The 26034-nt window shown below is 41.2% G+C and overlaps 1 protein-coding gene and 1 long non-coding RNA gene across 5 annotated transcripts in view; one reads left to right on the top strand and one right to left on the bottom strand.

The window, feature by feature from the left end:
• The window catches only part of LRRC9 (leucine rich repeat containing 9), a 51811-nt gene extending 35129 nt beyond the window's left edge, over positions 1-16682 (top strand). For all 4 annotated transcript variants that reach the window (XM_040701632.2, XM_040701631.2, XM_040701633.2 and 1 more), the window contains 2 exons: positions 1130-1307; positions 1817-16682. In XM_040701632.2, the coding sequence (XP_040557566.1) occupies positions 1130-1307; positions 1817-1992 (354 nt within the window). In that variant the 3' untranslated portion in view covers positions 1993-16682. The remainder of the gene's footprint in view (positions 1-1129; positions 1308-1816) is intronic.
• Positions 16683-16696: 14 nt separating this feature from the next.
• On the bottom strand, positions 16697-25956 carry LOC101750580. Its single transcript, XR_001466964.4, has 3 exons — positions 25794-25956; positions 19026-19175; positions 16697-18024 (listed from the first exon to the last, which is right to left on the bottom strand). It is a non-coding gene; the product is annotated as an uncharacterized LOC101750580 (long non-coding RNA).
• Between the last annotated feature and the right edge of the window lie 78 nt (positions 25957-26034).

Genomic DNA, 26034 nt, shown 5'->3' with positions numbered 1-26034 from the left:
TTTCCCACTTAATGCCACAGTGCTTATATACAAGAGTTCAAAGCATTTCTGGATTGAGTAATTTCACGTGTAAATGTTTTATTTCAAAACTGACCTGTACTTTTATTCCATGGATATCACTTAAATAAAAACATGGCAGAATGAGCAAAGCAAGGGAAAGCAATAGAAGCAATGTAAAGACTATCTTTAGAGAAATCTCTGTTTTATGTTTAGGTTCAGTGAAGATGTTATATCTCATTAGCTGCAACAGAACTGAGCCATTTTCTCATTAGATCATTCAAGTGGAACAACACAAAAGATTTTTCATGTTTGTCAGTTGCATTTTAGTTGTGCTTCTTAAAGTGCTTGTTAGAAAGCAAGAATTGAAACCGTATGGTGTTGTTTAAGCTTAGAAAGTGCTTTTGATCTTAAGCTTCAAAAGAGATTTTCCCAGCAGAAACACTGGCACTTTGTTTAGTGCTATTTTAGGTAGACACCAGAACACTCTGTACATAATATTATTTTTTCTTTTCAAGCTATTGATTAAATCTCCTTTTAAAATGTTCACTGCTGAATTACAGATGATTTTCTGAAGGCAATCAATTGCTGTTGTCATTCTATTGTATACAGTCCCATCAAAATTAACACATTGGCATAGACTGGCATACACCTTTCAATCAGTTGCTACAAGAATTGGTGACCACAAAGTGAGACTTGTGAACTACTGAATATTTATAAATGCCATGTAGAGCCTTCCAAAGCTATTTTTTTATCTGTTGCCCATGCCCTGTAATTGGTTTCAATTTGAACATGCATTATTTTCCATCTTAGTAAAAACAGCTTCAGGGCTTGATAGGTTTGTTATTCAAGTTCTTACCATTTTGTTTCAAGCATTTTGGTTTCATACCTACAGACGCTTTTTCATGCACACAGCTGGCACAGCTCCTGTTAACCTGAAAGCTTTTCTAGAAACTGCAGTGCTGAAATCTTAACCTCACAACAGTAAACTGTAGAACTAATTCTACAGTTCTTTATTCACAAAAAGTTGACCATTATGGTTTATACAACTTCAAAACAACAGCGAAAGAAATTCTACTGTAAAGGCCAAAAGAATTAATCATTTAATCTCTCTTTTCTTTTTCTGATGGAGGATTTCCAAGTTGCAAACTCCACAAAGGACTCTGGATTTCCTGCACTGCCAGACAATTTTACAAGACACACTCCCCTCAGGATATCAACAGTGGATCTGAATGAAAGCATTAACCATTTATTTGATATTACATATGGTCATAAAGTTGAAGAGCCTCTACTGAATAAGTCGAATAAAAGTAAGCATAAGCAAATAGGAATACTTGTTTCCCTTTCCTGAACATTTAATGTGGTTATACTCCCTCATACTACATATTATATGGCCCACATAGAGCAGTTTTAGCATGGATACTTTTATCTTTCCTGAGAATCTTGCAAATTTCTCAAAGTTTCTGCAATCTGACAGTTTCTAATAACCTTCCCCAAACTGGGAGAACTTGTGTTTTTTTGGAGTAATGCATCTTTGTCTGGTGTTCTTTGCATTAGTGTGGATCTTCAGATTCAGCCTGAATCACTGTCAGAAGAACTAGCTTTCCAGTGCTTCCAAAGGATTTGATGTTATTGCTTTTAATTTGTTAACCAATTTTAGTCTGTGAGTGAGCTTTAACTATGCTAAGAAATGATGTCTCACTGAATGATGTCTCACTGATCTGGTTGGGAAAATTACAAGAATGAGTGCCCTTCTTGATGACTGATAGCTGGAGTGAGGCTGTGCGGGGAGAATATCCATGTGCATTTTGTGTTACAGGTATGCCTAGGAATCCAGCAATTACAACACACAGTCTTCGAAGCAGCCATGTAGGAAAAGCTCTCAGGCAAGCCAAAGGTACTACAACTAATCTCAAAAGCAGTTTGGTGCCTCACAGTGTTACTTCTCAGACCAACCAACTGCATAAGAACAACAGAGAAAATGCAGGCAGGTGAAAACTCTTACCAACTCTAAACACAGTATATCTTTCTTTCTTTTCCTGAGAGGGGATTAGGACCAAAGTACCTCTCTTCCTCCTTCATTTGACTGATGTGCAGGAAAACAATACTTTTTTCTACAAATGCTGCCAAGTTTTCTTTCTCTGATTCCAGATCCACCAAAAATGTGTTTGATCTCTTTCTTCTGGTAAAACTTGCAATGCATGTATGAAAACATCCTAGGAAACAATTAAAAATTTTGCAGTTAAAGCAATGACTATTGAATGGAGCCAGCTGTTTGATAAAAATAACTTGTATCTATCAAATCCCTGCTTAATCCTGTTCTGTCAGGAGCTCAAAACTTCATTTTCTTTTGTATTTCTGTTGCTCAGTTTTGTTGAGTAATTGAGAATATTAAGTATGGAAGCAGAAGTGCAAGAGTGAAGCTGTTACTGTGGTTAATTATGTCTAATCATTGTTATGTAGACAGCAGTATCTTGCTATTACTTGCTGCCAGCTGATGAAATGAGACAGGTAAGTTACACCAGCATTTCTTAGTATATCAAACATTTACCCACTATAGGAAAGTGGACAGCTCTGGCACTAAGACATTTCTATCTTGACGATTAATATTTGCTGCCTAAAGAGATCCCATCAAAGTCAGCTGTGTAAATGAGTGAGGTGACTCCATGTATGCGAGCTGTTTGTTGGCTTTTTTTTTTTTGCAAGATTAGTCTCAAATGAGCATTTTTCTTAGGCATACTTAATATATTTTTATACTAAAAACTATGATTCAAGCCCTGTTTCTTCTAGCTAGGAAAAAAAAAATCATTAGCTATATTTTGCCGTTGAGAAAGAGGGAGCTAATTAAGGGCTACTTCCCAGAGATGTTTCTCACACAATCATCTTCAATTGGTTTTTGGATGGACACAGACACAGTAGGAGTAGTTTCCAAAGGAAAACGTATTTCCGGTGAGCAATACGACCAAACCTCCAGAGGGAAACACTTAAAATAAACTCGATTTAATCAGGTAGTGCTGTGCTGACTCAGATGTTACAGATGAGAAAGCAGGTCAGAGGAAATGATATTACTCACAATGGCTGTTCGCAAAATTCCCCCTAGCCTCATTTGAAGCTGGCCTCTCCATATAACTGTAATCCACATTAAATGTGTACTACCTGGGATCCTTCTGCAGGCACTTCTCTTTGCACTTCTCAGATAGGGTACATGAAATGCTGTAGCAAATACCCTCTCTCAGTTGCTGTGTTTCCATTTCCTCACATGCCACACGTTCCTCGCTCCATTCCTTTTTCACTCAGCATGTTGTAACATTGCAGAACTATGCAGAGTCTGAGTGGTTCCAATTTAATCTTTACTTCTTATGAAATCCAGCGTGCTAAAATGAGAAGAACACAGCAAAGGCACCCAGACATAATAAATGTTTGCCTCTGATTAAGCAACACTAGTTGTGTCATCTCAGATTAGATGGAATGCTGCTTTAGAACAGGTCAGGCCTTTTTCCACCTGTTTCACCTTTTCCCTCATGGCACCTCTTTAGGCAGAGTTAAATCTATTCAGGTATCGTAACAGAACTTTTTAGCTTGCTGTGGTTCGATTTCCTTGAAATATTAATCTTCCCTGAATTTCTTAACGTTATAATGCATAGCTAGAGGATATCTGTAGCTTCTCTTAGCATTTCACATAGCAAAGTTACTGACGTTTGCTTAATTTCTATTTTAATTTTATTTTTTTAATATTGATAAATCTTGCATACAACCCTCAATTAAAAACAGGAATAATGCCACGCAATACTTTTCATTAGTTCTGTTACACAACATCTATCTGCAGTCAGTATTTATTAATTTTTCTAACGTCAGGGAAGACTCACTGATGCATCAAAGCAGGAAGATTACAGTAATTATTTAAGCTATATTTATAGTTGCTTTCTTCACCAGAAAAAGTGCAAAGGTATGATGAACTCACGCTTCTCTTCCTTAATCTGTAGTCAAACAGTTCATTTGTACAATAATGTGAGTTCAGCTTTGACTGTATATCCACATAAGGAGGAAGGTCCTCATTTCCCTCATAAAAAAAAAGAAGTTTTAAGGTTCCTTCAGCTCTTTTTACAAAGTTCTTTCAAATTCAGCCCTGTGCTCCATCAAGATTCCAGGTACCTTGCAGACATGAGATCTTTTGTATAGCTGATGTTCCCATAGGAATGTCATGTTAGTGAGCCACTGCGCTGTGGAATTGCTTCATGAGCATCTTCCCATTCTTTTAGAGAGCTGGTTGTAAAAGTTAAGGGAAAGCAGGTACGAAACAAGGCGCCTGAATTCCTGATTAACGTGCAAGACAACTTTGTTTTACCATTGCAGTCCCCACTGTAGTTCCCTGCTTACTGCAGGACATCTGACTTGTGGAGCTTTCTGAACAGTAAAATCTCCCAGACTTCTTTGTGTTGACTTTTAAATATTGTAGTTTTATATTTTGATAGAAGGCAAATTCCACCAAGGAGAGATTATCAGAAAAGATCGTTTGGACACAAAGGAAAACACCTGCGTTTTAAAACTACTGCTCTTTGTCCTTTGATGGCACAAAACAGGAGGCGGCCACTCCATCAGCTACTTGTAGATGAGAGTGATAAGAAGACAATACGCTGTTATCTCGTGGGCTCTTTCAGTTCCCCAGTATTAGGTCAGTACTGTTCTTACATCGCCACAACTGGAACAGGGTTAAAAGCTTTCTCCATATCCACAGAAATCAACTAGATTTAAAAATACTTGTACAGTAAAGGGAGGTACTGAAGTACACAGCACGATCTTGGATCTGTACTTACAGATTGGTCTCTGAGTTACTTCAGCCAAGTTCTGGTTATGCATAAGAAACCTGTTCTCGTGGGAGTGCATGACAGGACTGAGTATCATGTTAATATACAAACTATGGGCTTTTTTTGCTTGTTTGGGGTTTTCTTAAGCCTCCATGGTTTTGAATTGCTCCTTCTTTTAAAGGAAATTAATCAAAAGCCTCTCCCAGCTAAAGTGGCCATAGAAGTCAACAGTAACCATGAAAATGTGAGAAGTTAGAGGACATTTTTTCTTCAGTATTATTACACAGACTTGAGTGGTGCTATAGTAGTGGCATTTTGTATTTCCATTTTAAGGCTGGGATTGTGAATGTATAATGAATGACATGAAATGGCAATTAAGTAATGAAATCATTTCATTCAGTGAAGCAAACAATTAAACACATGTAGAATATCTGGATCCTGTGGGACTCAGAGATCCCTTTGTCTTGCTCTGTTATAACTCACCCCAGTATAAATCAGGATTCAGATTTGACGGAGCAGTCAGTGTTAATTATGCTTACAGGTACACGGCAGGCGGCAGTGTGAAGGCTGATAACAGACTGCAGACGTTCAGGTTGCGGTTGGGTCCCCTGTCTGGCTGCTGCTTTCTTTGTCTCGTGTGTAGTTTGCAGGACAGCCACAAGGTGTCTTTGTTGTACCGTTGATTTTCTAGACCAGGGCTACTAACATATGCCTCCAGCACTCAGCGTAACAGAGACTCACTTCGTTTGGATTATGCACCTGAATAAGCCAAAGCTGTAGGTCTTATCCTTGCATTTTACAAGGCAAGAATAAATTATTTGTGGTGTTGCAGGACTCAGCAGGGGCCTGGGAGGGCAGCACAGCCACCGAGTCAGATACTTCTTGTTTTCTGCTTAATTTGGAGCTCTCACTTCTTGGGAAATGGATCTGAGAGCGACTGGTTTATTTGTTGTGCAAACAATTTGCATCACCTTGCATCTAAAAGTCACTGCCTGAGAGCTAGAGGAAAGGAACAGTAGTGCTGTCAGGGAAAAGAATTCATACCCAGAAGAGTTCATCCCATAAGGTGAGCCAGCAGGAGAGAGGAGCACATGTGCAGCTAATGGAGATGGAGGAACAACACAGAACAGAAGGTGGTCTCCCACGAGTGAGCTGATTGTAAAAGTACTGCGCTAAGGAAAACGAAGCATAGGTGCTCATGTAGATGTGGTGGTACTCATAGCCTTGTGTTACTGATCTCTGTACAAGATCCATCTCAGCCTCACGTAGGTAACAAATTTTAAGGCAAGACCTAACAGTTGCCTTAAGTGAGAGAAGAGGGGAGGAAAAGGGTGAGAAAGAACTCTTCTCACTCTCTTCAGAGACCGTTCAGTGCAGCTTTTTGCTCTTGTGTGCTCCGTGTAAATTCAAACCATACAGAAAACCGTCTGGTTAAGCCCGTACAGAAGTATCCTTTGGCACGCCACCTGCATCCAAGATGGAGAGCGTTGTTCTGGCATCCTGTTAGGGGTGAACAGCTCTCCTTTCTGTAGGCTGTAGAAGCACAATGTGGTGAACATCAAATCAGAAATACGTATGTATTCCCTCCAGCTTTACTTTGTTTTCAGTGTCTGAACTTATCTATGTCCATATTATCCTTTTAAATTTCATTGTCTTTCAGGGATTTAAAATTTCACTTATGTCTTTTGCCAGAGCATTTTTAAGTGCAGCATTTTCTAATGGAAGCATAATTCTGGTTTGGGGGCTAACTGCTCTCCATTTAAAAACACTTTCAGGATCTCCTGGTTTAGCAATATATGTATATATCCTTTTTGAGTAACCGTACATTCAGAGATGCAGAAGCACCATAACTGTAGAGGGCACTCATGCTACAAAACTTTTAGAAGAGATGTCTCTGCCTGGGAGAAATACAGGTTGGAGCAGTGAGAAATGTTTTAACGTTTATACTTTGTCTCCCAAAATTGTAACATTTGATGATGTTTTGTTTGCATGCAAAGACGACTAGTAATGGCGTAGGGTGGCAAAGGGGATGCAGCAGGAGATAAGAGCCTTGAGACTGCAGTCCAATATCTGTGCATCTATAGCTTTAAGCCTTATTATCTCTGGTTTTCTCTGGTGTAAAACTCACGGTTATTGTGAGGTTCTCTCAGTGATGTTGGAGTACACAGGATGATGGAGGCCCTTCTCGCCCCCACTGATCCGTTATGTTCCTAACAAGCAGCTCCACCACAGCCTTTGCTGCGAGAGACATTAGTGGGCTATCACCATGCTCACCAGGGCAGATCCAGATGTAAGTGGTCACACAGCCCACAGACAGTTCAGCAGGAAGGCTATAATTAGGTTGCTGATAAGAAAAGGGATAAACCTTCCAAGTAAAATCCCAGACGAGGATTTAAAGGCTCTCAGTAGTGACACATTCAGTGCTATGGATGGATGTGCCCAGGATTGTCAGCATTTACTTGTCAGTCTCTTCTGTGGGAGGAATCCTGTACAGAAGGAAGCAAGCCCTCCTGGAGCATCTCTGATGAGCCTCATTCAGCACGCTTCCTTCCAGTGGTGGGAACAGGTTGCTTCTGCAAGCACCTTTAGTCAGTTTGGCCCAACAAACTGTAGTGGTGCTGCAGCAGAGCAGTTTTGATCCTATGCATGCACTGAAATCGATGGGAAGTGTTTTGCTGATAAAAAGATGCAGGAGTGGCCCTTAGTCCTTTTCTGACCCTTAAGTCTAAAGAACAGTGAAGACTTCCACAGAAACACCATTTGCACCCAGGCTAGTTGCAAACATTGCCTGTAAAATACAAAATGAAAGCTTAGAGCCTGAAGAACACCGATCTGCTGCAGAGGCCTCACTTCTGCATCAGTCCCCTGGGCAGTGCTGCAATTGCAAGAACCTTTGTCTATTGCCTTCTTATTTAATTTTGTATAAAGTTCACCAAAAAAAGCAAACAAAACTTTGAATCTCCCATCTGTACGTGAACGCAGACAGTAATGCTACTGCACCCTTTCAATAGCTTTTGTCTGCAAAGTGTCATACTTTTCATTTGCCATTTAATTCTTCTAAATGGATGTTGCTCTTCTTCCCATTATGGATCTCCATTGCTTCTATGAAACATTATTTGCATAAAAGGAACTAAATAATTGATAGAGGACGTGAGCAAAAGCTAGCACACATCTTGGTAGGGGTTTGCTGGTAATCCCAGCGAGTCTAACACATAGCTCATAGCTTGTTTAATGGGATGGAAGCTGACAGGGTTTTCTTGTACCTCTGCTACAGAACTCATAGCTTCTGAATGACCTCCTTGTACTTAGCTACTTTTCTTGTTGATCTCGCTGCTCTTTTCCTCCATTAGCAGGAGAATTCTTCAAGGAAGTGATACAGTATGCTACAACTTGTGTTCACTTACACCATAAAATACTGCTGCATCTGAGATCTAGTGGGTTTATTCTGTTGCTTTTAGAAAATAAAATAAAAAGAAAGAAAAATTGTAAATGGATCATACTATTCAGGGCAAAGTCTGCAAGCAGCTTTCATTTACAAGTTTCTTTGATCTTGAATTCAATCCTGAGTTTGACCTTGGGGTTAGTGGGTTTTCCCACGTTAAGACTTCTGTTGGTAAAAACCTATTAAAGCTGTAAGATAAAATATATGCCAAACATCTTCTGCATTTGAGGTGTCTCTGGTTAGTGAGATGACTGTCAGAGTGAATATGTTTCTGAAAGGAGACTGAGCCATGGAAGCAATAGATGTTGAAAATAAAGCGTGTCAGTTGCCTGAAAGAAATGATCTAAGACTGCATTAAAATTGAATAATTATTCTTTTACGTCTTTATAAATGTCTAAAGTGTACATTCTCTAATGATAAGCAGCAGTATTAGGAGAGTCTGGAAACAGCTGGGCTGTTTTGCTTGCTGAGGGAGCCATCTCAGCTGCCCTGACAAGCAAGCTGCCATTTTCAATGTGATCACTTCTGATTCTGAAGCGGTTGTTTTGCTCTTAACTTTGTGCAAATCCCTCTTGGTATTTCTCTCTTCAAAGTAAGATGTATTTCCATCTGTCCATAGAAGTTTCCCTGACAATTCCACATGCTTTTTGGAATGTCTTATTCCTGTTGTGTGATGTGTGAAATGAGGCTGCTTTGTTTATTAAGTGCACATGACATAATGTAAAACATACTTAATATCTTCAACCACTGCACAGATGTTTTTGTGCCGAAAGGAGACTCCAAGTTTTGCTGATCTAATCAACCTTTTGTTCTCTCCCATTTGGAAAGCCATTTCTGAAGAACTCCGACTGCTGATAAACATGTTATTACGAGACTCAAAAGGTATTCTTAGAAATCAACAGTTTTCAGCCTTCTCCAAAGAGGAGTATTTGAAAATAAAAATTATTCTGTAAGAATGAATTCTGCCACTCATTGGAACTGTGCTTTAGGATTTTGGGAAAAGGCTTTCTGTGACAAAAACCCACTGCAGAGCATATTTTGTTCATGTCTCGAGATTTTATTCCTCAACGAGTTTTACATGTGCCATCTCCGTTCCCATAAAATTAAGTAGCAAACAAATATATATCCGTAGCATTTTTAAATTTCAGTTCTTATTCCTTTCCATCAATTTGGCTGAAAACAGGTATTTGCAAACACTGGTAGCCTAATTTCTTATGGCCTTTCATTTTTTATGAAGTGTTTTCAAAAGACTTCAATCAACCTTAATGGTGCGTTTTTAGTTAAGGAAACAGAATGGAGAGAAGTCAATTTAAGCTCCCCAATGAACAAGTGTGTACAGAAAAAAAAGGCATAAATGGGTTTAGAAAACAGAGCCAGTACAAGCAAAATGCAGCGAGCGGAGCGCTCGGGGAAGCCAAGATATAATGGAAAGAGTAAAATACTGCAGAGCTTTTTAAACTATATACAATTGGAACAATGGACTGGACCCAGACATCTATGTTAAACTGATAGAAGATAGGTGAAAAGCAAGCTGCAATTCTGTAACCGGGGCCAGAGAATAACTAGAATGGAAGGGCTTAAAGCCGAAGCAAATGAACGTGGGGTAGTTTAGCTTGACAGAAATCAAGTCAAAATTGGTATATTTCGCTGTTTAATTTACCATGTGAAGAACCATCTCCTGGCTTTCTGTATTAAAGGACTATTAGTACCAGCCGCCTTAATGAAGCCCCTTCTATGCCGCCTGTGAAATAATAATATCTTGTTTTTTGCACATCTATTTTTGCCAAAATACCTTAAAAGCATCGGCTAATTAAGTAACGCAGCCACTGTGAGAATAGGCCATAAAGCTACAAAATGTATACTAAAGAAATACACCTGGGAGACTATTACACGGTGATTGTTTAATTGCCTCCCATTATTTAAACACGGCATTAATAATACACACAATACGTTGTTCCAAAGCATCACAACCTTGCTGGTAAAAGGGTAAGTACATCAATAATAAAAATCCAAAGACTAAAATAATCCAATCCTGCTAAACCAGAGCTCTCAGTTGTCTGGGCCCAACCACCTCTTTGAAACACACTGCTATACAGTGCACCAGCAATGATCGTCACTTGCACCGTAGCGTATCGGTTATACTTTGCTTTTATGCGTGCTTACAGTCGAGTGCAATTGTTTTTAATGCCTGCCCTACAATATGATTCAATCCATTTGGGTGGCTTAATGCAAAGATTTCGTAATGTACACAGCGAGGAGTAGCACTAAGGCAATGAACATAGTACTCATTATTCTTTTAACGGGAATGTCAACAAGAAGAGGAATTAGAGAGGAAATCGCTGTAACTCCAAAAGAACATCTGACTAACCACTACAGATGACATGTTTTTTCCCTTTTGATCCTCTTCACAATCCATAAAGGAGGATTTTTCCAAAACAATTAATTTGGTTGCCAAACCCTTCTTAATTCTAAGGAGATTTAAAACTCATCTACTTGGAGTCTGTCTCATAGAGCTAGACCCACAACCGGATTACAAGCTATTCCATCATATGGCTGTTGTTAGCCCAGTTGCTGCTATGTGGTACATAATTGGACCATTAAAAGAAAAAAAAGAAAAGAAAGAAAGAAAGAAAGAGAGAGAGAGAGAGAGAAAGAAATAAAAAGAAAGAAAGCAAAAAAAAGGAGGAGAAAAAGCCGTATGACCCCCTCGATCTTCTTTACTAAGCCCACTGGCACTTCCAGCATTTTATTATTTGTGTTACTTTCTCCACAAAATAAAAGCCCAGCAGCCTGAGAGAAAAAGGATTTCCTACAGCTTCTTCCAAGTAACCCTGATATACAACCCACAGGACAAACATTAATGCTCTGAAATAAACCAATCAACAGACAGCATTGTGCACTTCAATCCCGCAGCAAAACTGAGGTTTAAGTTAGAAAAATGCCTCTTCTTTGTGTCTAGTGTTGGAGAGCATCTGGCAAATTTCCACTTAGCAGGAATCCTGGTTTGCAGCACAACCTAGAGCCAGTGTTAATTCTTTTAATTATTGCAAGTGTGTTTTGTTTTGTTTCTTCAGAGAGAATCAGTGACCTTAAACAAGCCAAGGAAGACTTAAACCCAGATTCACCCCTTTGTAAAATCACTGGCTTAGAGCTGGGGTCATGGTCATGTTTTGTTTCTCTCTGCTGTGGTGCACAATGCTCGGCTCTTGATCTTTGCAAGCCAAGATGAGACCAACAGTTAGATAATGTCTGCACTGACAGCCACAGTCTCAGACCTGTGATGTTCCAAATTAGGCACACCTCGTGAGTGCAACAAAGCCACCATCTAGGCACTGTGCATGTTACCTTTATGTGGGGATGGCAGAAGATGGAAGGAATGTACTAAAGTCTTGTCCTAAAACGGCACCAGAAGCATTTGGTGCAGGTAGTTTAGAGGTGCTGTTGGAGTACTCCGATGAGGGTTTCACCTTGAAGTGTAAACCCACTGTTTGGCTGGCAACCTCATACCCTTTATATTCTTTCAATGTAATCATTTTATTTAATGCACTGTAGGCATATAATTGGTATTAAGCTTGTAAGCATAATCTGTGGAAGCCCGTAAAGTGCAGCTGCATGCCCATCTCAGCACCAAATTAACAAGTACCAGCAGTCTCTGGGAGAAGAACAAGTGCACTAACAAAAACACATTTTTTCTCTATGAACTTTTGATAAGTAAATAAATCTGTAACTTGCTAGTATTTATTAATGGTTATGGCTTGACATGCAGATTAGGCTGACTGTTAAAAGAGAGAACATCGTGGCTAGGATAAAGTATCCACCTGAGAAGACACTATTGATTTTGCAAATAGAAGGGATGAAATATTGTAAGACAAAGGGATGCTTCTGCATGTGAGGACCAACCATTTAAACTCCCTGCCCCATTTCTATATGAGGTTGAGTGACTTAATTTTACTCTCTAAATTTCAGCATACCAGGAAAGAAACTGCTTAAAGCTAAATATTTAAATTCAGAGAATCTGTCTTCAAATATTTTCTTCAGAAACAAACTACGTTTGCACCATATTTTCACCTCTGAGTTTCAGTTTTCCAGCTTGCAATAAGACAGATGTCCAAATGTATGCTGTAAACATTACCCTCATGCCAGGAAAGGAGCTGTTTCACAGTGCCCCTACTCGACTATGATCCTCTTTGGAGAAAAAAACTCAAGTGTGAGTTTCTGATTAATTCCAACTTCTGAATCCGTGGTGAGATTTGTTCTCCCCAGCCCTACGGAGAAGCTTTGGCGCTGCTGCTGCTGCTCTCTTTGCTATGTACAGGATCTTTTTTGCACTAACACAGAAAAGCAAAGGGGAAATCCATTACCGTTCTTCATTCTCACTCTCTCCAGGGCTCAGAGGGAATGCCCACTCTTCATTTCCTTCTTTTCATACAGCTCAAGCCAACTCTAACAACATTAGTTAACAATACCCCTTCCTTCTGCTTGGTACGTTACATCATCTAGAACCAAACAAACTGCAGCATTTCTGAAAACAGAAATTGTTTTTAAAAAATTCAGGCTGGCCAGCTGTTTGGTGTCTCCCAGCTGGGAGCGCTGCCTTCAGAATCCACACTGGATGCTCCTGCACGGTCTCTGCGTTGCTCACCAATCTGCCCATCTGTCTGCATGGCATGTTGCCAACACTTAAGTTGGCCCGATCCTTATCCTGGGTACAAAGCAGCGTGGACAGTCTTAGCAACTGCAAGTGTCTGCTACAAGTCCCTCTACCGTGACAGCATCGCTTCTCTTGCTAGAGACACCTCGGGTCAGTGATTTGCTACTGATGGTCTTCAGCTTTTGGAAAATGACAGAGAGTCATTGGCAGAACTACAGTTACTGGTGAATATAAAATAATAAACACTGCAGTTTCTTATATATATCATCTTTAAGTGCATCAGTGTATTCCTTAGATTAGTAGTTAGGCATCTGCAGTACTTGAAAATGTAAGAAAAGTTTTATTGTTGTATAATATACAGATTAAGTCACAAAACTCCCACTGATTTTATTGAAAGCAGCATTTGCCATTAAGTATATTTTTCCTAAAGCTGTTTTAAAGCAACAGTTTAGGACTCAACTTTGCCATCATTAGCTGAATGCTCCAAGGAAGTCCCACTGAAATGGAAGAAGTTTCTGCTAGGAAGTGCATCGTGAGTCTTGGAACCAGGATATGCTTTTGGGAGCAGGACACGTGGCTTTCAGAATTTCTCTTTTCCATAGTTCCATGTGTGACTGATGATTGAGATGGACTTGATTTCTGACACTCCGCTGTGTTGCTGGGTTTGTTAGAATTTACAAGTGACTTCCTTCCCAAACCTGTCTTAGACTGAGGTAGCTTACCCATGGCACGGAGGGACGCGAGCACCAGCTCATCACTGCAACCACAATTGCTCTCTTATTCAATTGTTATATAGAGAAAAGTAAAAGTTACATCTTTCATCAGAAAATAGTTGATTTAGGTTCTTGTTTTCTTGTTTTATAAGACTACCTGCTGTATGCAGTTGATTGTATCTGAGTGAAGAAATCTTATAATTAACATTTTTTAAATTGACTATTTCTTTTATTTGGCATTAACTATCATTTTAATTAAAATTTAATTTTAGAGCCTTTTCCATTAGGAAAAAAACAACTTTAAAAAATATACATATTAATGATACTTGTACTCTGCTGTTGTTGAAGTCTCTGAATCCAAAAGACTGAGCAGCTGAGGAACTGGGGCTGCTCATTCTGGAGAAGAGGAGGCTTAGGGGAGTCCTCATTGTGCTCTATGCTGTCTGCAAGGAGGTTGCAGCAAGGAGGATGTTGGTCTCTTGTCTCAGGTAACATGACAGGATGCGAGGAAACAGCCTCAAGTTGCACCAAGGGAAGTTTAGATTGGACATTAAGAGTGTTTTCTTCACAGAGCAGGTGGTCAAGCTTTGGAAAGGGCTGCTCAAGGAGGTGGCAGAGTCCCCATGCCTGGAGGTATTTAAGAGGTGTGGACGTGGCACTGACAGACATGGTGTAGTGACGGGACTTGGTAGGTCAGGCTGATAGACTGACTTGCTGATCTTACAGGTCCTTTACATCCTAGACGACTCTATGGTTTGCATCATGGGAAAGCTGGTCACTTAAGTCTGTATTTAAGCACCTTTAAAAACTGAGGTGCTCATTTCTAGGCATAGCATTTTATGACAAACCAGAGCAGCGATAAGAGCTCTGGAAGCTCAGTGTGCTCCTGTCTTCATAAAAAATGACTACCAAAGTGAGGCAACTTGACTGCTTCAGAACACTTCTTCATTTTGTACTGAAATCTTTCCATGCTTACCTGAAAGCTTTTGAGAAAGTATTGCCTAAGGGCTGTGTATGCCAGGGATCTGTGTAGAGATGGGGTTGTAATTATACAGGTGTCTACGTCTAATTACATTATTCCCAAAATTCTCTATTTGCATTCTTTCAAATTTTTTATGGGCTGTTTTTAGCTTGCCTTTATTTTCTGTTGTTTTGTTACTGTGCAGTCTTTCTAAGACTCATCATCAGATGAAGCTTTAAAAGAAAACAGATGCACAGAGCAGCACAGTTTCTCTGCTGTGCAGGGAAACAACATGAAATCTGCAGCTACCCTAAACTACCCCGGTACTTATTCTGGCATTCAGGCTCTGTCAGTCTTCTTCGGGGGCAGTAATAACATTAGAGTGGGACTGGGAGACAAAACTGCCAAAGTCTTTCCAAGACAATCTTCTGGGCTCATCAGCATAGACAATCATTCTTTTCACTTCGGGAGTAATAGGAAGATTTTAAGCAATATCTTTTGATTTGAGTTGGACTTGAAAAATGACATAGCTGGGGGCCTTATTTTAAATGCAACGAGACTGAAATGTAAAGTGCAATTTCCCATGCAGTCTGTGGAGAGAATGAGGCACTTGTCCCAGTTCTCTTAATTGTCTCTGATTGCTGTTTGTGTAGCACAGTCACTTCCTCGTCTTCAAAATCACCTTCAAGAGCTCCAACATTTTTCACTTCACTGTTTTAAATCAGGAAGGGCTAAACACTCACCCATTCAGCCATTATGGCTCTTTTATGTTATTTATGTGGTTTATGCTATTAGGCTTTAAAATTTTGTTTATTTAATTGGCTTTAACAAGTACTTAAGTAACAGTTTTGAGGACACATCAGTGGGACTCAGCACATGTTGATTAAGGTGTGCTTAACCTGACAGTTAATATTTTGTACCATTTTCCCAGCAGCCGTTACTGTTATGGAAGAAGTGCTAATTTTCCAAAAATGGTTACAGCTCAATTATTATGTTGGTTCTTTATTCATGTGGCTTCATTATTTTGTTGGCGCTGCTCTGTGAGAGATGAAGTAGTGCTATTATTTCTACTCCCAACTCCTTTCAGTCCCTTGCAATCATTTAGGCACATGTGTGACATTACTCAGATAAGCAATTCTGTTTGCCTTCAATGAGACTGGGTGTATGAATACACCCCGTAAAACAGCTGCCCACCTTCATATGTCAGCACAGTATTTGCTGGCGTACACTTTGGGAGATGAAGAAGAAAGAGTAAAAATTATGTTCCATCAAATCTTTGTTTAAGTTTTCATTCAGAAGAGAAATTCTGCCAGCTGGGAGCCCTTGGTTTTGTAGGGAACCCAAAAGGAGGGAAAAGGAGTACAAATTTCCAAGATGGCTACAGATAGGTGGAGATCAGAGAGGCTGCTTTGACCTCTAGAAGTAGAAAGGCTGCTAAGGTCTGTGGCTGGAATACTAGAAACTGGTACTCCACGGTTACTCAAGACTGCAGAAGTCCAACTTAGTTTTTACAACAAATTATTCATGGAAGTCAGCAGGAGCTGGAGATAAACTATTCATTTTGTGCATATCTACGTGAAAGGAACTCTCAAGAGAGATCCTCAAGGTCCTGCCAAGAAAACAAGTGGAAACATGTTGAGAATGGGAATAAACATTTATAATTGAAACCACCAAAAGTGTATTTCGGTTAGATGCCACCTTTCCTTAGATGAGCAGGTGGCATAGAGGGCAAGAAAAGGTATGAGGGTTGGAAGGAATGTGGCTATGACACCAGGCTGCTTTTAAACATGACACGACTGGACCTCTGTGGACTCAGTTCCCAAGACACCTTGACTCCACCAGAGAGTATCCAGCTTAGACCTTCCACATCCTTTATTTCTTCCCTGGTTGCCAAGACAATACCACTAGTCATCATACCACTAACGGCTTCTAGTGGAGATACATCTAAAATACTGCCTTATACAACCTAATGCTCATCCAGAGGGTTCCCATGGCCATTTATTGAGTAGCCTCTAAATCCCTAGCAGCACAGTTGCAAATGAAAGGCAGGACTGTAGACAGAAGCTGTCTTTCTTTTACCTTTCTTCACTGGAGAAATAAAAAATTAACTCACTGAAATGCATACTGTCTTATTTTCACAACTTTATTGTTATTCAGATTACCATTGCAACACTGTCTGCACATGGATCTGAATGCTCTGTACATGCATCCTGACCTAAGGAGCTAACAACAGGGCAAGAGACCATGGTTGGGCTGTGACTAACAGACCACAGGCAAGGGAACAATCAAGTAAGCCAGGTTAGCATGTGTTCGGGGGGCTCAGAACACCTGCACTTTCATCTTGAAGAAAATAAGACTCCGGCAATATTAAAGACAGTGGCGGTTTCAGACCACATAAGAAACTTTTTTTTCCAACAAAAAGAAAATTAATGCCACACAAAATGTGAATTTTCTTTAAAGCACTGAGTGTAGCAATGGGGAAAGGGAATAAAGGATGTTCTTAAAATGAACACTTTTGCTTTAAATGGAGCATTTGAAATGAAAGATACCATTTTTCATACTTTACCCATAATAACACATTAAAGGGTTTCTTAGCAGTACTTGTGACAATGGGAATAAGTCAGGGTTAACTTGGCAGAAGCCCCAAACCACACTTAGCTGGTCCCTATTGTAACAGTGAACAAAGGTTTTATTAAGATCTTACCCCTTGTTGGGCCCAAGAGTTCTTTTCCACACAACAGGAGCTTTGAGTCAATTTACAGCTCTGCGGAGGGGATTTATGCTATCAGATTCAGCATGTCGTTCAGCACTTGTTTACATTTATTTCTCACTGTCCCCATCAAAATTTATCCATGAGAAGTAGGGACTTTTTTTTTTTAAGAAAAGGGTATTTTTAAAACATATCCACGATGGGCACAAAATCAATGGATGAAAAACCTTCCAATCTCCAAAACCAAGCTGCACATAAAAGGTGGGACAGAGGAGGTGCTGTCATTCATGAAGTCTACCTTCTATAGTAAAAGCAGAAGAAAATCAGAGCAAAAAAAGCCCTCCAGGAAATCTTGTTCCCCAGGTGTCTCTGTAGACCACAGCTGTCCTGCTATCAGGAGGAAGAAAAGGTGTCACGCCACTTGCTAAAGTGCAGCATTCATCAACCCCCTTCATTGTACCTAATCTGTGTGAGCCGCCTTCTCTGGCTGTCACAGCCTCCACTGCCACCTGGGTGTGAAGGCAAGGCCATCTCAAGCCCTCTGTGGTTATCTGGCCTGAACGGTGCAGCTGAAACAAAGAGACTTTGGTCCAATGAACATAACAGACTTCCAGGTGACTGCTGCTGTTGGGACGATTAGGTGTGGCGGGAGGTCTGAAAGGACTTCAACAAAATACAGCCAGCGATTGCCTCCTGTGTCTGACCTGTATCAGATGGGAGTAGCCTGGAAAGACTCAGAAGGGTCCTGTGAAAAGGCGACAGCAGAGTGGACACAGTGAGGTGAAATTTATGCCACTCAGCAGAAAGGCAGCCTACCCATAAAATAGCATGCACCAATAGCATACTCATCTGTCAAATGGTGTCCCTGCCCACAGCACTCAGCTTCCACCCTATCTCAGTCCAAAACAAATGTAATTCATTCAACGACTCTAAAGGACCTATGGCACTGATAATCCTCACTCCTTGTTGGATTTAAGATGAGGCCTTTGGAAAGGAGAATCTGCTGTCAGGTGGCAAAAGATGTTTCCAACCCAACCATCTGATAATCGCTGTTAACAAGAAGCCAGCAGCTTGCAGTCCTTCACAGAACAGCAGTGATTGCACCCCTCCACTCAGCTTCCCGCAGCCAGGAGGGACAGGAATACCATGCAAGGACTTCCCCAAAAGGATGGTGCCCTCTATTTAACTTGAAGCCAGAGGCTGGCCTTCCTAATACGTCAAGGTTTTTGATCCCCTTATTACCCAAACGTATCCTAGACTTCAAGGGAAATGGGCACATTGTGGGAAATGTGTCCCTTCCCTCATGGAAGCAGGCAGCCTTTAACTTTGCAGTAATCTGCTCTCTTGGCCTCAGGGTACTGCAAAGAAACATCCCCTGTGCTTTTTGTGTCCTTCCTAATGTTGGCTTTCACGGAAAAGTTGGAGGCAAAGGGATCGGTGTGCACTTTTAAATGGAATCCAAAAACCACCACCTTTGCATGGAGTTACAGCAATGTTTTTTTTTTTCCAAAGCAAAGTGATTTCTCAGCTTGTTCACCAAGGGCTGCGCTTCCAGTTCGCATCCCAGCTGCTCTGAAGTAGTGAATGAAATGAGCTGCTCTCCTACCTCGAGAGGGCACCACGAGACAGTTGAAAAAAGGAACGGAAGAAAACAGGCTTTACCTCAGGCCCCAAATATTCCTGTCATGAGGATGTTCAATTACAGTAATTAGCAATAATCACATAAGCAACAGGAGCTTCCCTTACCTCCCTTCACCCCTCCAAAGAATGGAGTCTGCTTCATTAAAACCTCCGCTTCCTCCTTAATCCTGCAGCCTCGTTCCTGGGCGCTTCCTTCAGCAACGGGAGGACCTGGATCCCCACTTCTGCTGCCTGACACTGGGTCAGCATGTCAGCCTGGGAGGGAAAAAAGTGTTCTTTGTGAGTCACCTGCCTTCAAAATTGAAAGTTAAAAGGGGATGGATGTCTTAAATGCTAACGGATGGCACTCAACAAGCTGAAGCCTATCTCTAGTGTGACTGCTGCTATGTTTTCGTAACAGCCCTGACCTACTTAGAATAAATGAGCTGTCTATGAAGCGGGATTTGTTGGCGTTTTTTTCTTTTAATAATTATGTTTTCCCTCTTCCCACCCAATAGCCAATAAATTTACCCTGACAGTACCTAATTTGCAGGAGGAAAACTGAAGTCAGAAGATTTACTGAAGGTCAGATGAAACCACATTTGTTCAAAGACCATTTTTCATTTCTGGAAACACCTCAGTTTAGCAACTTCAAAACAAGTCCATTCTCCTTCCCTCTGCGTTGGTGCTTCTCAGTAATGAGACACAGGGCACTGCTGGCAGCAGGGCAACACACCAGGGGCACAAAGAAATTACAGACCAAACAAATATGTTTAAGAAGTAAGCACACATTTACCTGCTAAAACATACTGGTTGAGTTTGAGCAAAGACAGGAGACCAGAGAGTTTTGAATGAGCTTAAGTTTCTCAGTACAGATGAAATAAGAGGCCTGAGTGTTCCTGACCTCCAAATGCAGGCTGCCTCCAGCACAAAGGCATTTTCAGTACTGAGTCCCCAGAAACCAGGATTATGTCCCAAAGTCCATGCACTGTCTGAGCCTTCCATTACAGACCGGAAAGTGCAGATCCAAGAAGAGCCTCAAGTAAGAAATCTTCACAGACAGAAGTCAATCCATGCTGGGCATCTGGGTGCCTCCCTGTGAGACTTACTGCAGGGAGCCTGCTTTAGCAGAGGGGCTGGACTCGATGATCTCGAGGTCCCTACCCACCCCTGCAATTCTGTGAATCAATGCAACGTGGATGGCAAACATGAAGGGAGCAACAGCCCCATCCATCAGTCTGCTCCATGAGGCTCTAAGTCTCATTTACGCCCAGAATAACAGGTAAAATGAGATAGGCAAAGACAGAATTCTGGATATTCAGGACATCTGGCAACCTGATGGAGATTCCAGTCTGCGGCATTTCATAGCAGCATTTCCCTGTATTTTATACAATCAGGAAACAGCACAGATGCTCTGCTTTCTCACCATAGGTGAGCTGAGGACAGAACTGGTGAGGCCTTGCTGGAAAGAACCCTGAGGAAAAAGCATAGTACACAGAGGAAACTATGAATTTCAGCTGGTTAAATGTAAAGAAAATAAGTGATTCATTCATAACCAAGAGGCTTCAATTTATACACATTTATTTTGGGGCAGAATTCCTGTTGTTAAAGCAGAAATGCCATAAATATAAAAATTGTATGACTCAGATAATAACATGGAGAATTAAATACTCTTCCTTCCTTTTTCTGCATAAACTTATGAAGCAAATAAATTAATGGATTGCTTTTGTTTTCATTTCAGATTCATTGAGAGATCAGGGTGATGACATGGTGTTACAGAGGGTCACGAGACCAAAAAAATTAAGTAATGATGTGTGGATTTTGTGAGAACCTGAGGTAACTGAATCTCCATCCCTCCAACTCTATCCTGAGAGGTTCTTTATAAAGACTTACAGCAGGCAAACAGCAACTTCATGAAGTCCAATAAAGAGAATTGCAAAGCCTTGCACCTGGGCAAGAACGATTACAAGTCCCAGAACAGGGTGGGAGGTGGAAAGCAGGAATTCCCATGGGAGACCTGGAGGGCAATGACTTGAGCATAAGCCAGCAATGTGCCCTTACAGCAAAAGCTACATTAGGAAGAGCATCTCCAGCAAGCCAAGGGAGGTAATCCTTCTCTCCTATGCAATAGTGAGGTCACATCTGCACTTCTTGGCTCACTCTTGGGCTCAGTACAATGGAGGCAGAGACATTCTGGGATGAGTCCAGTGAAGGGCCATGATGATGGCTAAGGGGTTGGAGTGTCTGTGGTAAGGGGACAGACTGAAAGAGCTGAGCCTGCTGAGCCTAGAGAAGTTCAGGAGTGTCTTACCAATGTGCATCAATACCTGATGGGAAGGAGTAAGGACACTGAGCCTGACTCTTCTGTGCTGTGCTCAGTGAGCAGACCACGGACACTGAAATATAGGAAACTCTATTTAAACAAAAGAAAAAAACAGCAACCAAAAAACAAAACAAAACAAATAATAATTAAAAACAAACAAACAAACAGCACCAACAAACAAGCAAACAAAAAACCCATACTGGAACAGATTATGCACTCTCAATCCTTGGAGATAATCACAACTCAAAGCCCAGCCAGACACAGCCCTGAGTAACCCGCTCTGGCTGACCCCAAGTGTCCAAGTGTTTGAGCAGCACTTGGAATAGGTTACCTCCAAAGGTCCCTTCCAACCTGAACTTCTGTGACTGTCCAGTTTACTGATGTATTCTGTGACAGGAAGAGCAACAAGCTGTATCAACAAACTTTGCTACTGAAAGAGCTCGATTAGTTGCTAGAATCACGCCCACCAGCTGGAGTGAAAGTGAGTTTCTGTTCAAAGCCCTGCCAGTGTAAACACTATTGTTCCAGAATTTGAGCTCTATCTGTGGGATTTCTTAATGTGTCACAAGAACATGGACATCATTAGGCACCGTATTAGCACCCTGATGAGAGCAGCATGGCTAGCAAGGAGAGGTTCAGCCTGCCCCAGCCTGAATACAGCATTTAGCTGAGCTTCTCCATGAAAATATTCAAACTTTGTGCATGGAATGCAAAAATGAGAGAGAAATAAGGAAGGGCTGGTCCTTCCCTTTCATCTCCTGGTTAAGTGATGAGCTGCTTGGTAAAGACATTTCATTGCGAGCTTTCCCTACTTGGCACAGAGCATTTTTAAGTTGCTGTTCATGGGTTAATGATTCCTGAAATTAAAAAAGCAATGTAAATATAATTCCTAACGATGAAACATTCCGAAGCAATACTCCTTCAACCTCAAAATTGCTCAGCTCACTTTTTAAATCAGTCCCACAAGTAGGGCAGGAGGTCTGCCTAATTATTTACTGAGCATTTGCACTTGAAAACACCATTGTAAAGTACACTGACTGTATCCCAGAGCCCAACTTTAGGCCTAACAGTATGGTCTGTTACAACAGAGGAAGCTATTTTAGCATGAATATTGTTAAGGTTTTAGAGCCCTCTTCAATCTAGGTGACATGAAATGTAAGAAAATGAAATCAGCTAAAGCTAGATAATCAGGCATGGTTTATTTTACAAAACAGTCCATTTTTAATCAAGGCTGATTTAATTATTCAGATAGACCTGCTTGGGAACAAAATTAACTTCTATGCTGGCTTCATTTTTCATCTTGGAACACATTATGTCTGTAAATGCTGAGCTATAGTTTATTTCTAATCTTGCTGGTGCTTTTGCTGTACACACAATAAATTAACATACGAGAAAGGATGTCCTCCGCATCTTGTTACCACTTCAGCAGTTTTCACTTCAGTCCACATTGCTCTTTACTCTCTGCTTTCTTGCATGGTTCTGCACATCAGCTAGCTATAATTACCATCATCCAAATTGCAAATACAGCCTGTTTATTTCTCATATCCAAAACAGGAGCACGAGAATAAAGTTTGGGTACGCTGAGCATAACTGCGGTTCAACAGAACAACGTCACTGGGTCCAAATCCAGCAAAGTTTGTAAGCATAAACTTAATTTAAGACATGTCAGTATTGTCTTTGGAAGAACACTTTTAATGTTAAGGCTTCAGTAGCAATTCTCATATTTAAATTATGCACAAGCCAAAGAACTTCACTAGACAGAGGCCTGACCTCCAATACTAAATGCATCCCTCTTTGTCTTTCAGAACCAAATTAATTCTCTTCTTATCCTCACACTGCAGTGCACTCCTTAGACTCAGATTTTGATCGAAGATTTAAAATGGATAATATAAATGTGACATATGCTTTAAGTGAAATTTCAGATATATGGCTTTTTAACTTTCAGAAGCAGCTTCACTGCAAGTGGTTCACTCTTAGTAAATTACCTCTGACAAGTCCGAATCTCACCGATAAGCCTCTCAAATACTGCAGCTTCTGCTCAGAGGAATATCTAAAAACTCATCGTGCCCAGTCCCTGACAAAGAACAAGAATTAGATTCAAACTGAAAAGAGGTGATGCTGGGAGAGGCTGACATTCAAAAAGGGTAGGAGGATAAAAGAGAGAGAAAAATGACAGACCCAGTCTGCACCATTACTAAAATTAGATCATTTCTTTTGTTCTCCTGAACCTTCTGCTCTATTTGCCAGGAATCATATTAGCAACAGAAACTGTGAGAATCTGTCCAACCTTATTAGAGAAGCTGGGCACAAAGAAATTATGAAAATCCTTTTTAAGTGTACGTGCACATACAAAGGAACAAAGCAGAGTTTCAGAATTTTGAAAGATTAGATCAAAACCCACGTTGGGGTTTTTGTGTACTGTGTCCATAACTGGACATCAAACTAACAAAGCTTAATTAACAGTACTGCGGTACGCTGAGCACAAGCAAAGAACAGAACTTTACCATTTGCATCGATATAGATATAGTTTTACTGCTCCAGACAGGGTTAAACACAGGCATGCTCACAAGCTCCTCTCCTCCAAAACATTCATCTATGGTCCGAGCACTGCCACCTGTAAGACCTCCAGAGGGTCAGCTCTGCTCCTGGGGAAGCATTTTGGCAGCTGGCTTATGCTGCACAACAGTGCATTTCTTCTCCATTCTCTTCCCCTAGCTGCAGCACCCCAGCTCATTCCCACCCCCTCACTGTGATTCTAGCAGAGATAAAATTAATTACTTGCTGCTAGCATGGTGAAGCATGGGGGGTGGGTATTGTCAGCCTCTAACCGTTAGGCTAAAAAGGCATTTCATATAAAGTGGGAGATTCACCAGCAGGTCTAAGGGTCTGTACTGCCATAGGAGCAGCTGATGGTGTATACAAATCATGCACTCCTCAGTATTGTGGGAATTTCACAAGAATCTTCACAGTGAGATCCTCATGGAGGCAATCGGAACCCAAACCCTAATACCTACAGGGTGTGAAGGCGACCGTTTTTGACTGGGTGAAGTGCACCCACTGGCTTGTATGCAGATGATACAAATTCAGTACTACTACAAGCACTACAACTTGTCCTGAAGCTCCAGCAGCAAGAGGCAGAGTGCTCCTGGAGTGACATGTCTCGCACGCAGTCTGCCTCCATTCATAACCACAACATCTGCATGGCCACGGACTGTGGGATAAATGACAACTGTGACGTCTGCATGGCCACAGGACACTTACACCCTGTCAAACCAAAGATGCAGAACATCCCATAGTCAATCCTGGGTTGTCACTTACAATTCAAGCAGTACACAAATTTGCAATTTGTAGTTCTTTTTCTGTCCCCTTCTCCTCAGATCAGTGACAGATTCTCAAAGCACAGCAATCGAAAGAGACTTCCAAGACAAGTGAGTAGCTGAATGAACGTTAATACGTCACTTGATAAAGCTCACCACATGGATGACTGTCACACTGGCACGATCAATAGCAATTCAGAAATGCCACTAAAAGCCCTTGGCCCCAGGGAAACGTAGGTATCTTTCACACAGAGGAACTTTTTCTAACTTTTTTTTTGTAAAGTAGATAGTTTATTTTAAAGGGATAAAGTCATCCAGAAAGAAGCAAACTCCCAAGTATGCCACAGCTTTCTGCCAGCCGAAGGTCAGATTGTCTAAAGGAATTACTTCTAAGGGAGCCATGAAAAGGTAGTTGTGGATAACATACATCCACGATGATTACTTGGAGGATCAGAATTAAGAGCCCTTTCACCAACTAAAAAGAAGCAACCCAAAAAAAAAAAACAAGTATTAAGTCTGCAAATAGTTTGTGTATATCTCAATTCAGGCAGATGAGAACTCCTATTAATTTCAGAGGAACTGTTGCATGCTTGCAGTTGCACACTACAATAATCTGGAAAGGACAGCTGGAGGCTGGCAAAATTGACCTATAACAGTTTGCAAGCTTTATTTTACGTGACCAAGAAAGCTCCTCTAACTCTTGGAGAAATAAATTAACATGCTCTCTTTTCCAGCAATTAGGTTGGAGTTCGCACTGACTCAATTTCTGATTTATTCTTGAGTAAAAGAAAAATCACTGGAAATGAGGACAGGCAAGAATCCTTCTTCCTCTAAGTTCTGAAACACAAGCTGCAGAGCTTGTCTTTCAATAAAGCTTACGTCTGCTTACCCCTGAAATTGTCAGAGGATTTACATATTTCAGTACAGCACTGTAATAGGATTGCAGGATACATTTAAAGGACAAGGTGTGAATAAACCTGAAGTCTGGGGTGCTGGAGGAACCAAGCAGCCTGAGATGTGTACTGACCTGCCCACTGGGCTCTGGTGCTACTTGTACTATTGACAGAAGCATGCCCTGCTACCCTATCGTATAGTTACACACTGTAATGCCGTTAGATGTAAATCCTATTAAGGATGCTCCATCCATTAAACAGTGTTCAATGGGCGTAATGTGGTCCACAGGGCTCAGGCTGGTGGGGGACACAGGGATAGCAACCTGCTGCGGCTCCTGTATGGGCTGGGGGGTTTCTTCACCTTTTTTCTTCACTCTGGGAGCCTGCCAGCGGGCCACGGCTACAGAGGGCCCTCACGTCTCCTTTTACAGCGGGACGACGACAGTGAGGAGCGGCAGAGACACAAACAGCGCTGCTGAGGGAGCTCTGCCCTCAGCGCCACACGGCCGCTTCCCTCAGGCGGCAAAATGGCGGCGGCGGCTGTGAGGGGAGGGGGCGCCGCCGCGAGGCCGCAGCGCAGCTGTTATCCGACACCTCCTTCT

The sequence above is a fragment of the Gallus gallus genome, chromosome 5, assembly GCF_016699485.2.
Source record: "Gallus gallus isolate bGalGal1 chromosome 5, bGalGal1.mat.broiler.GRCg7b, whole genome shotgun sequence".
Classification (NCBI taxonomy): domain Eukaryota; kingdom Metazoa; phylum Chordata; class Aves; order Galliformes; family Phasianidae; genus Gallus; species Gallus gallus.
The sequence above is the reverse complement of the archived record's forward strand: the minus strand, read 5'-3'. Positions and strand labels throughout refer to the sequence as shown.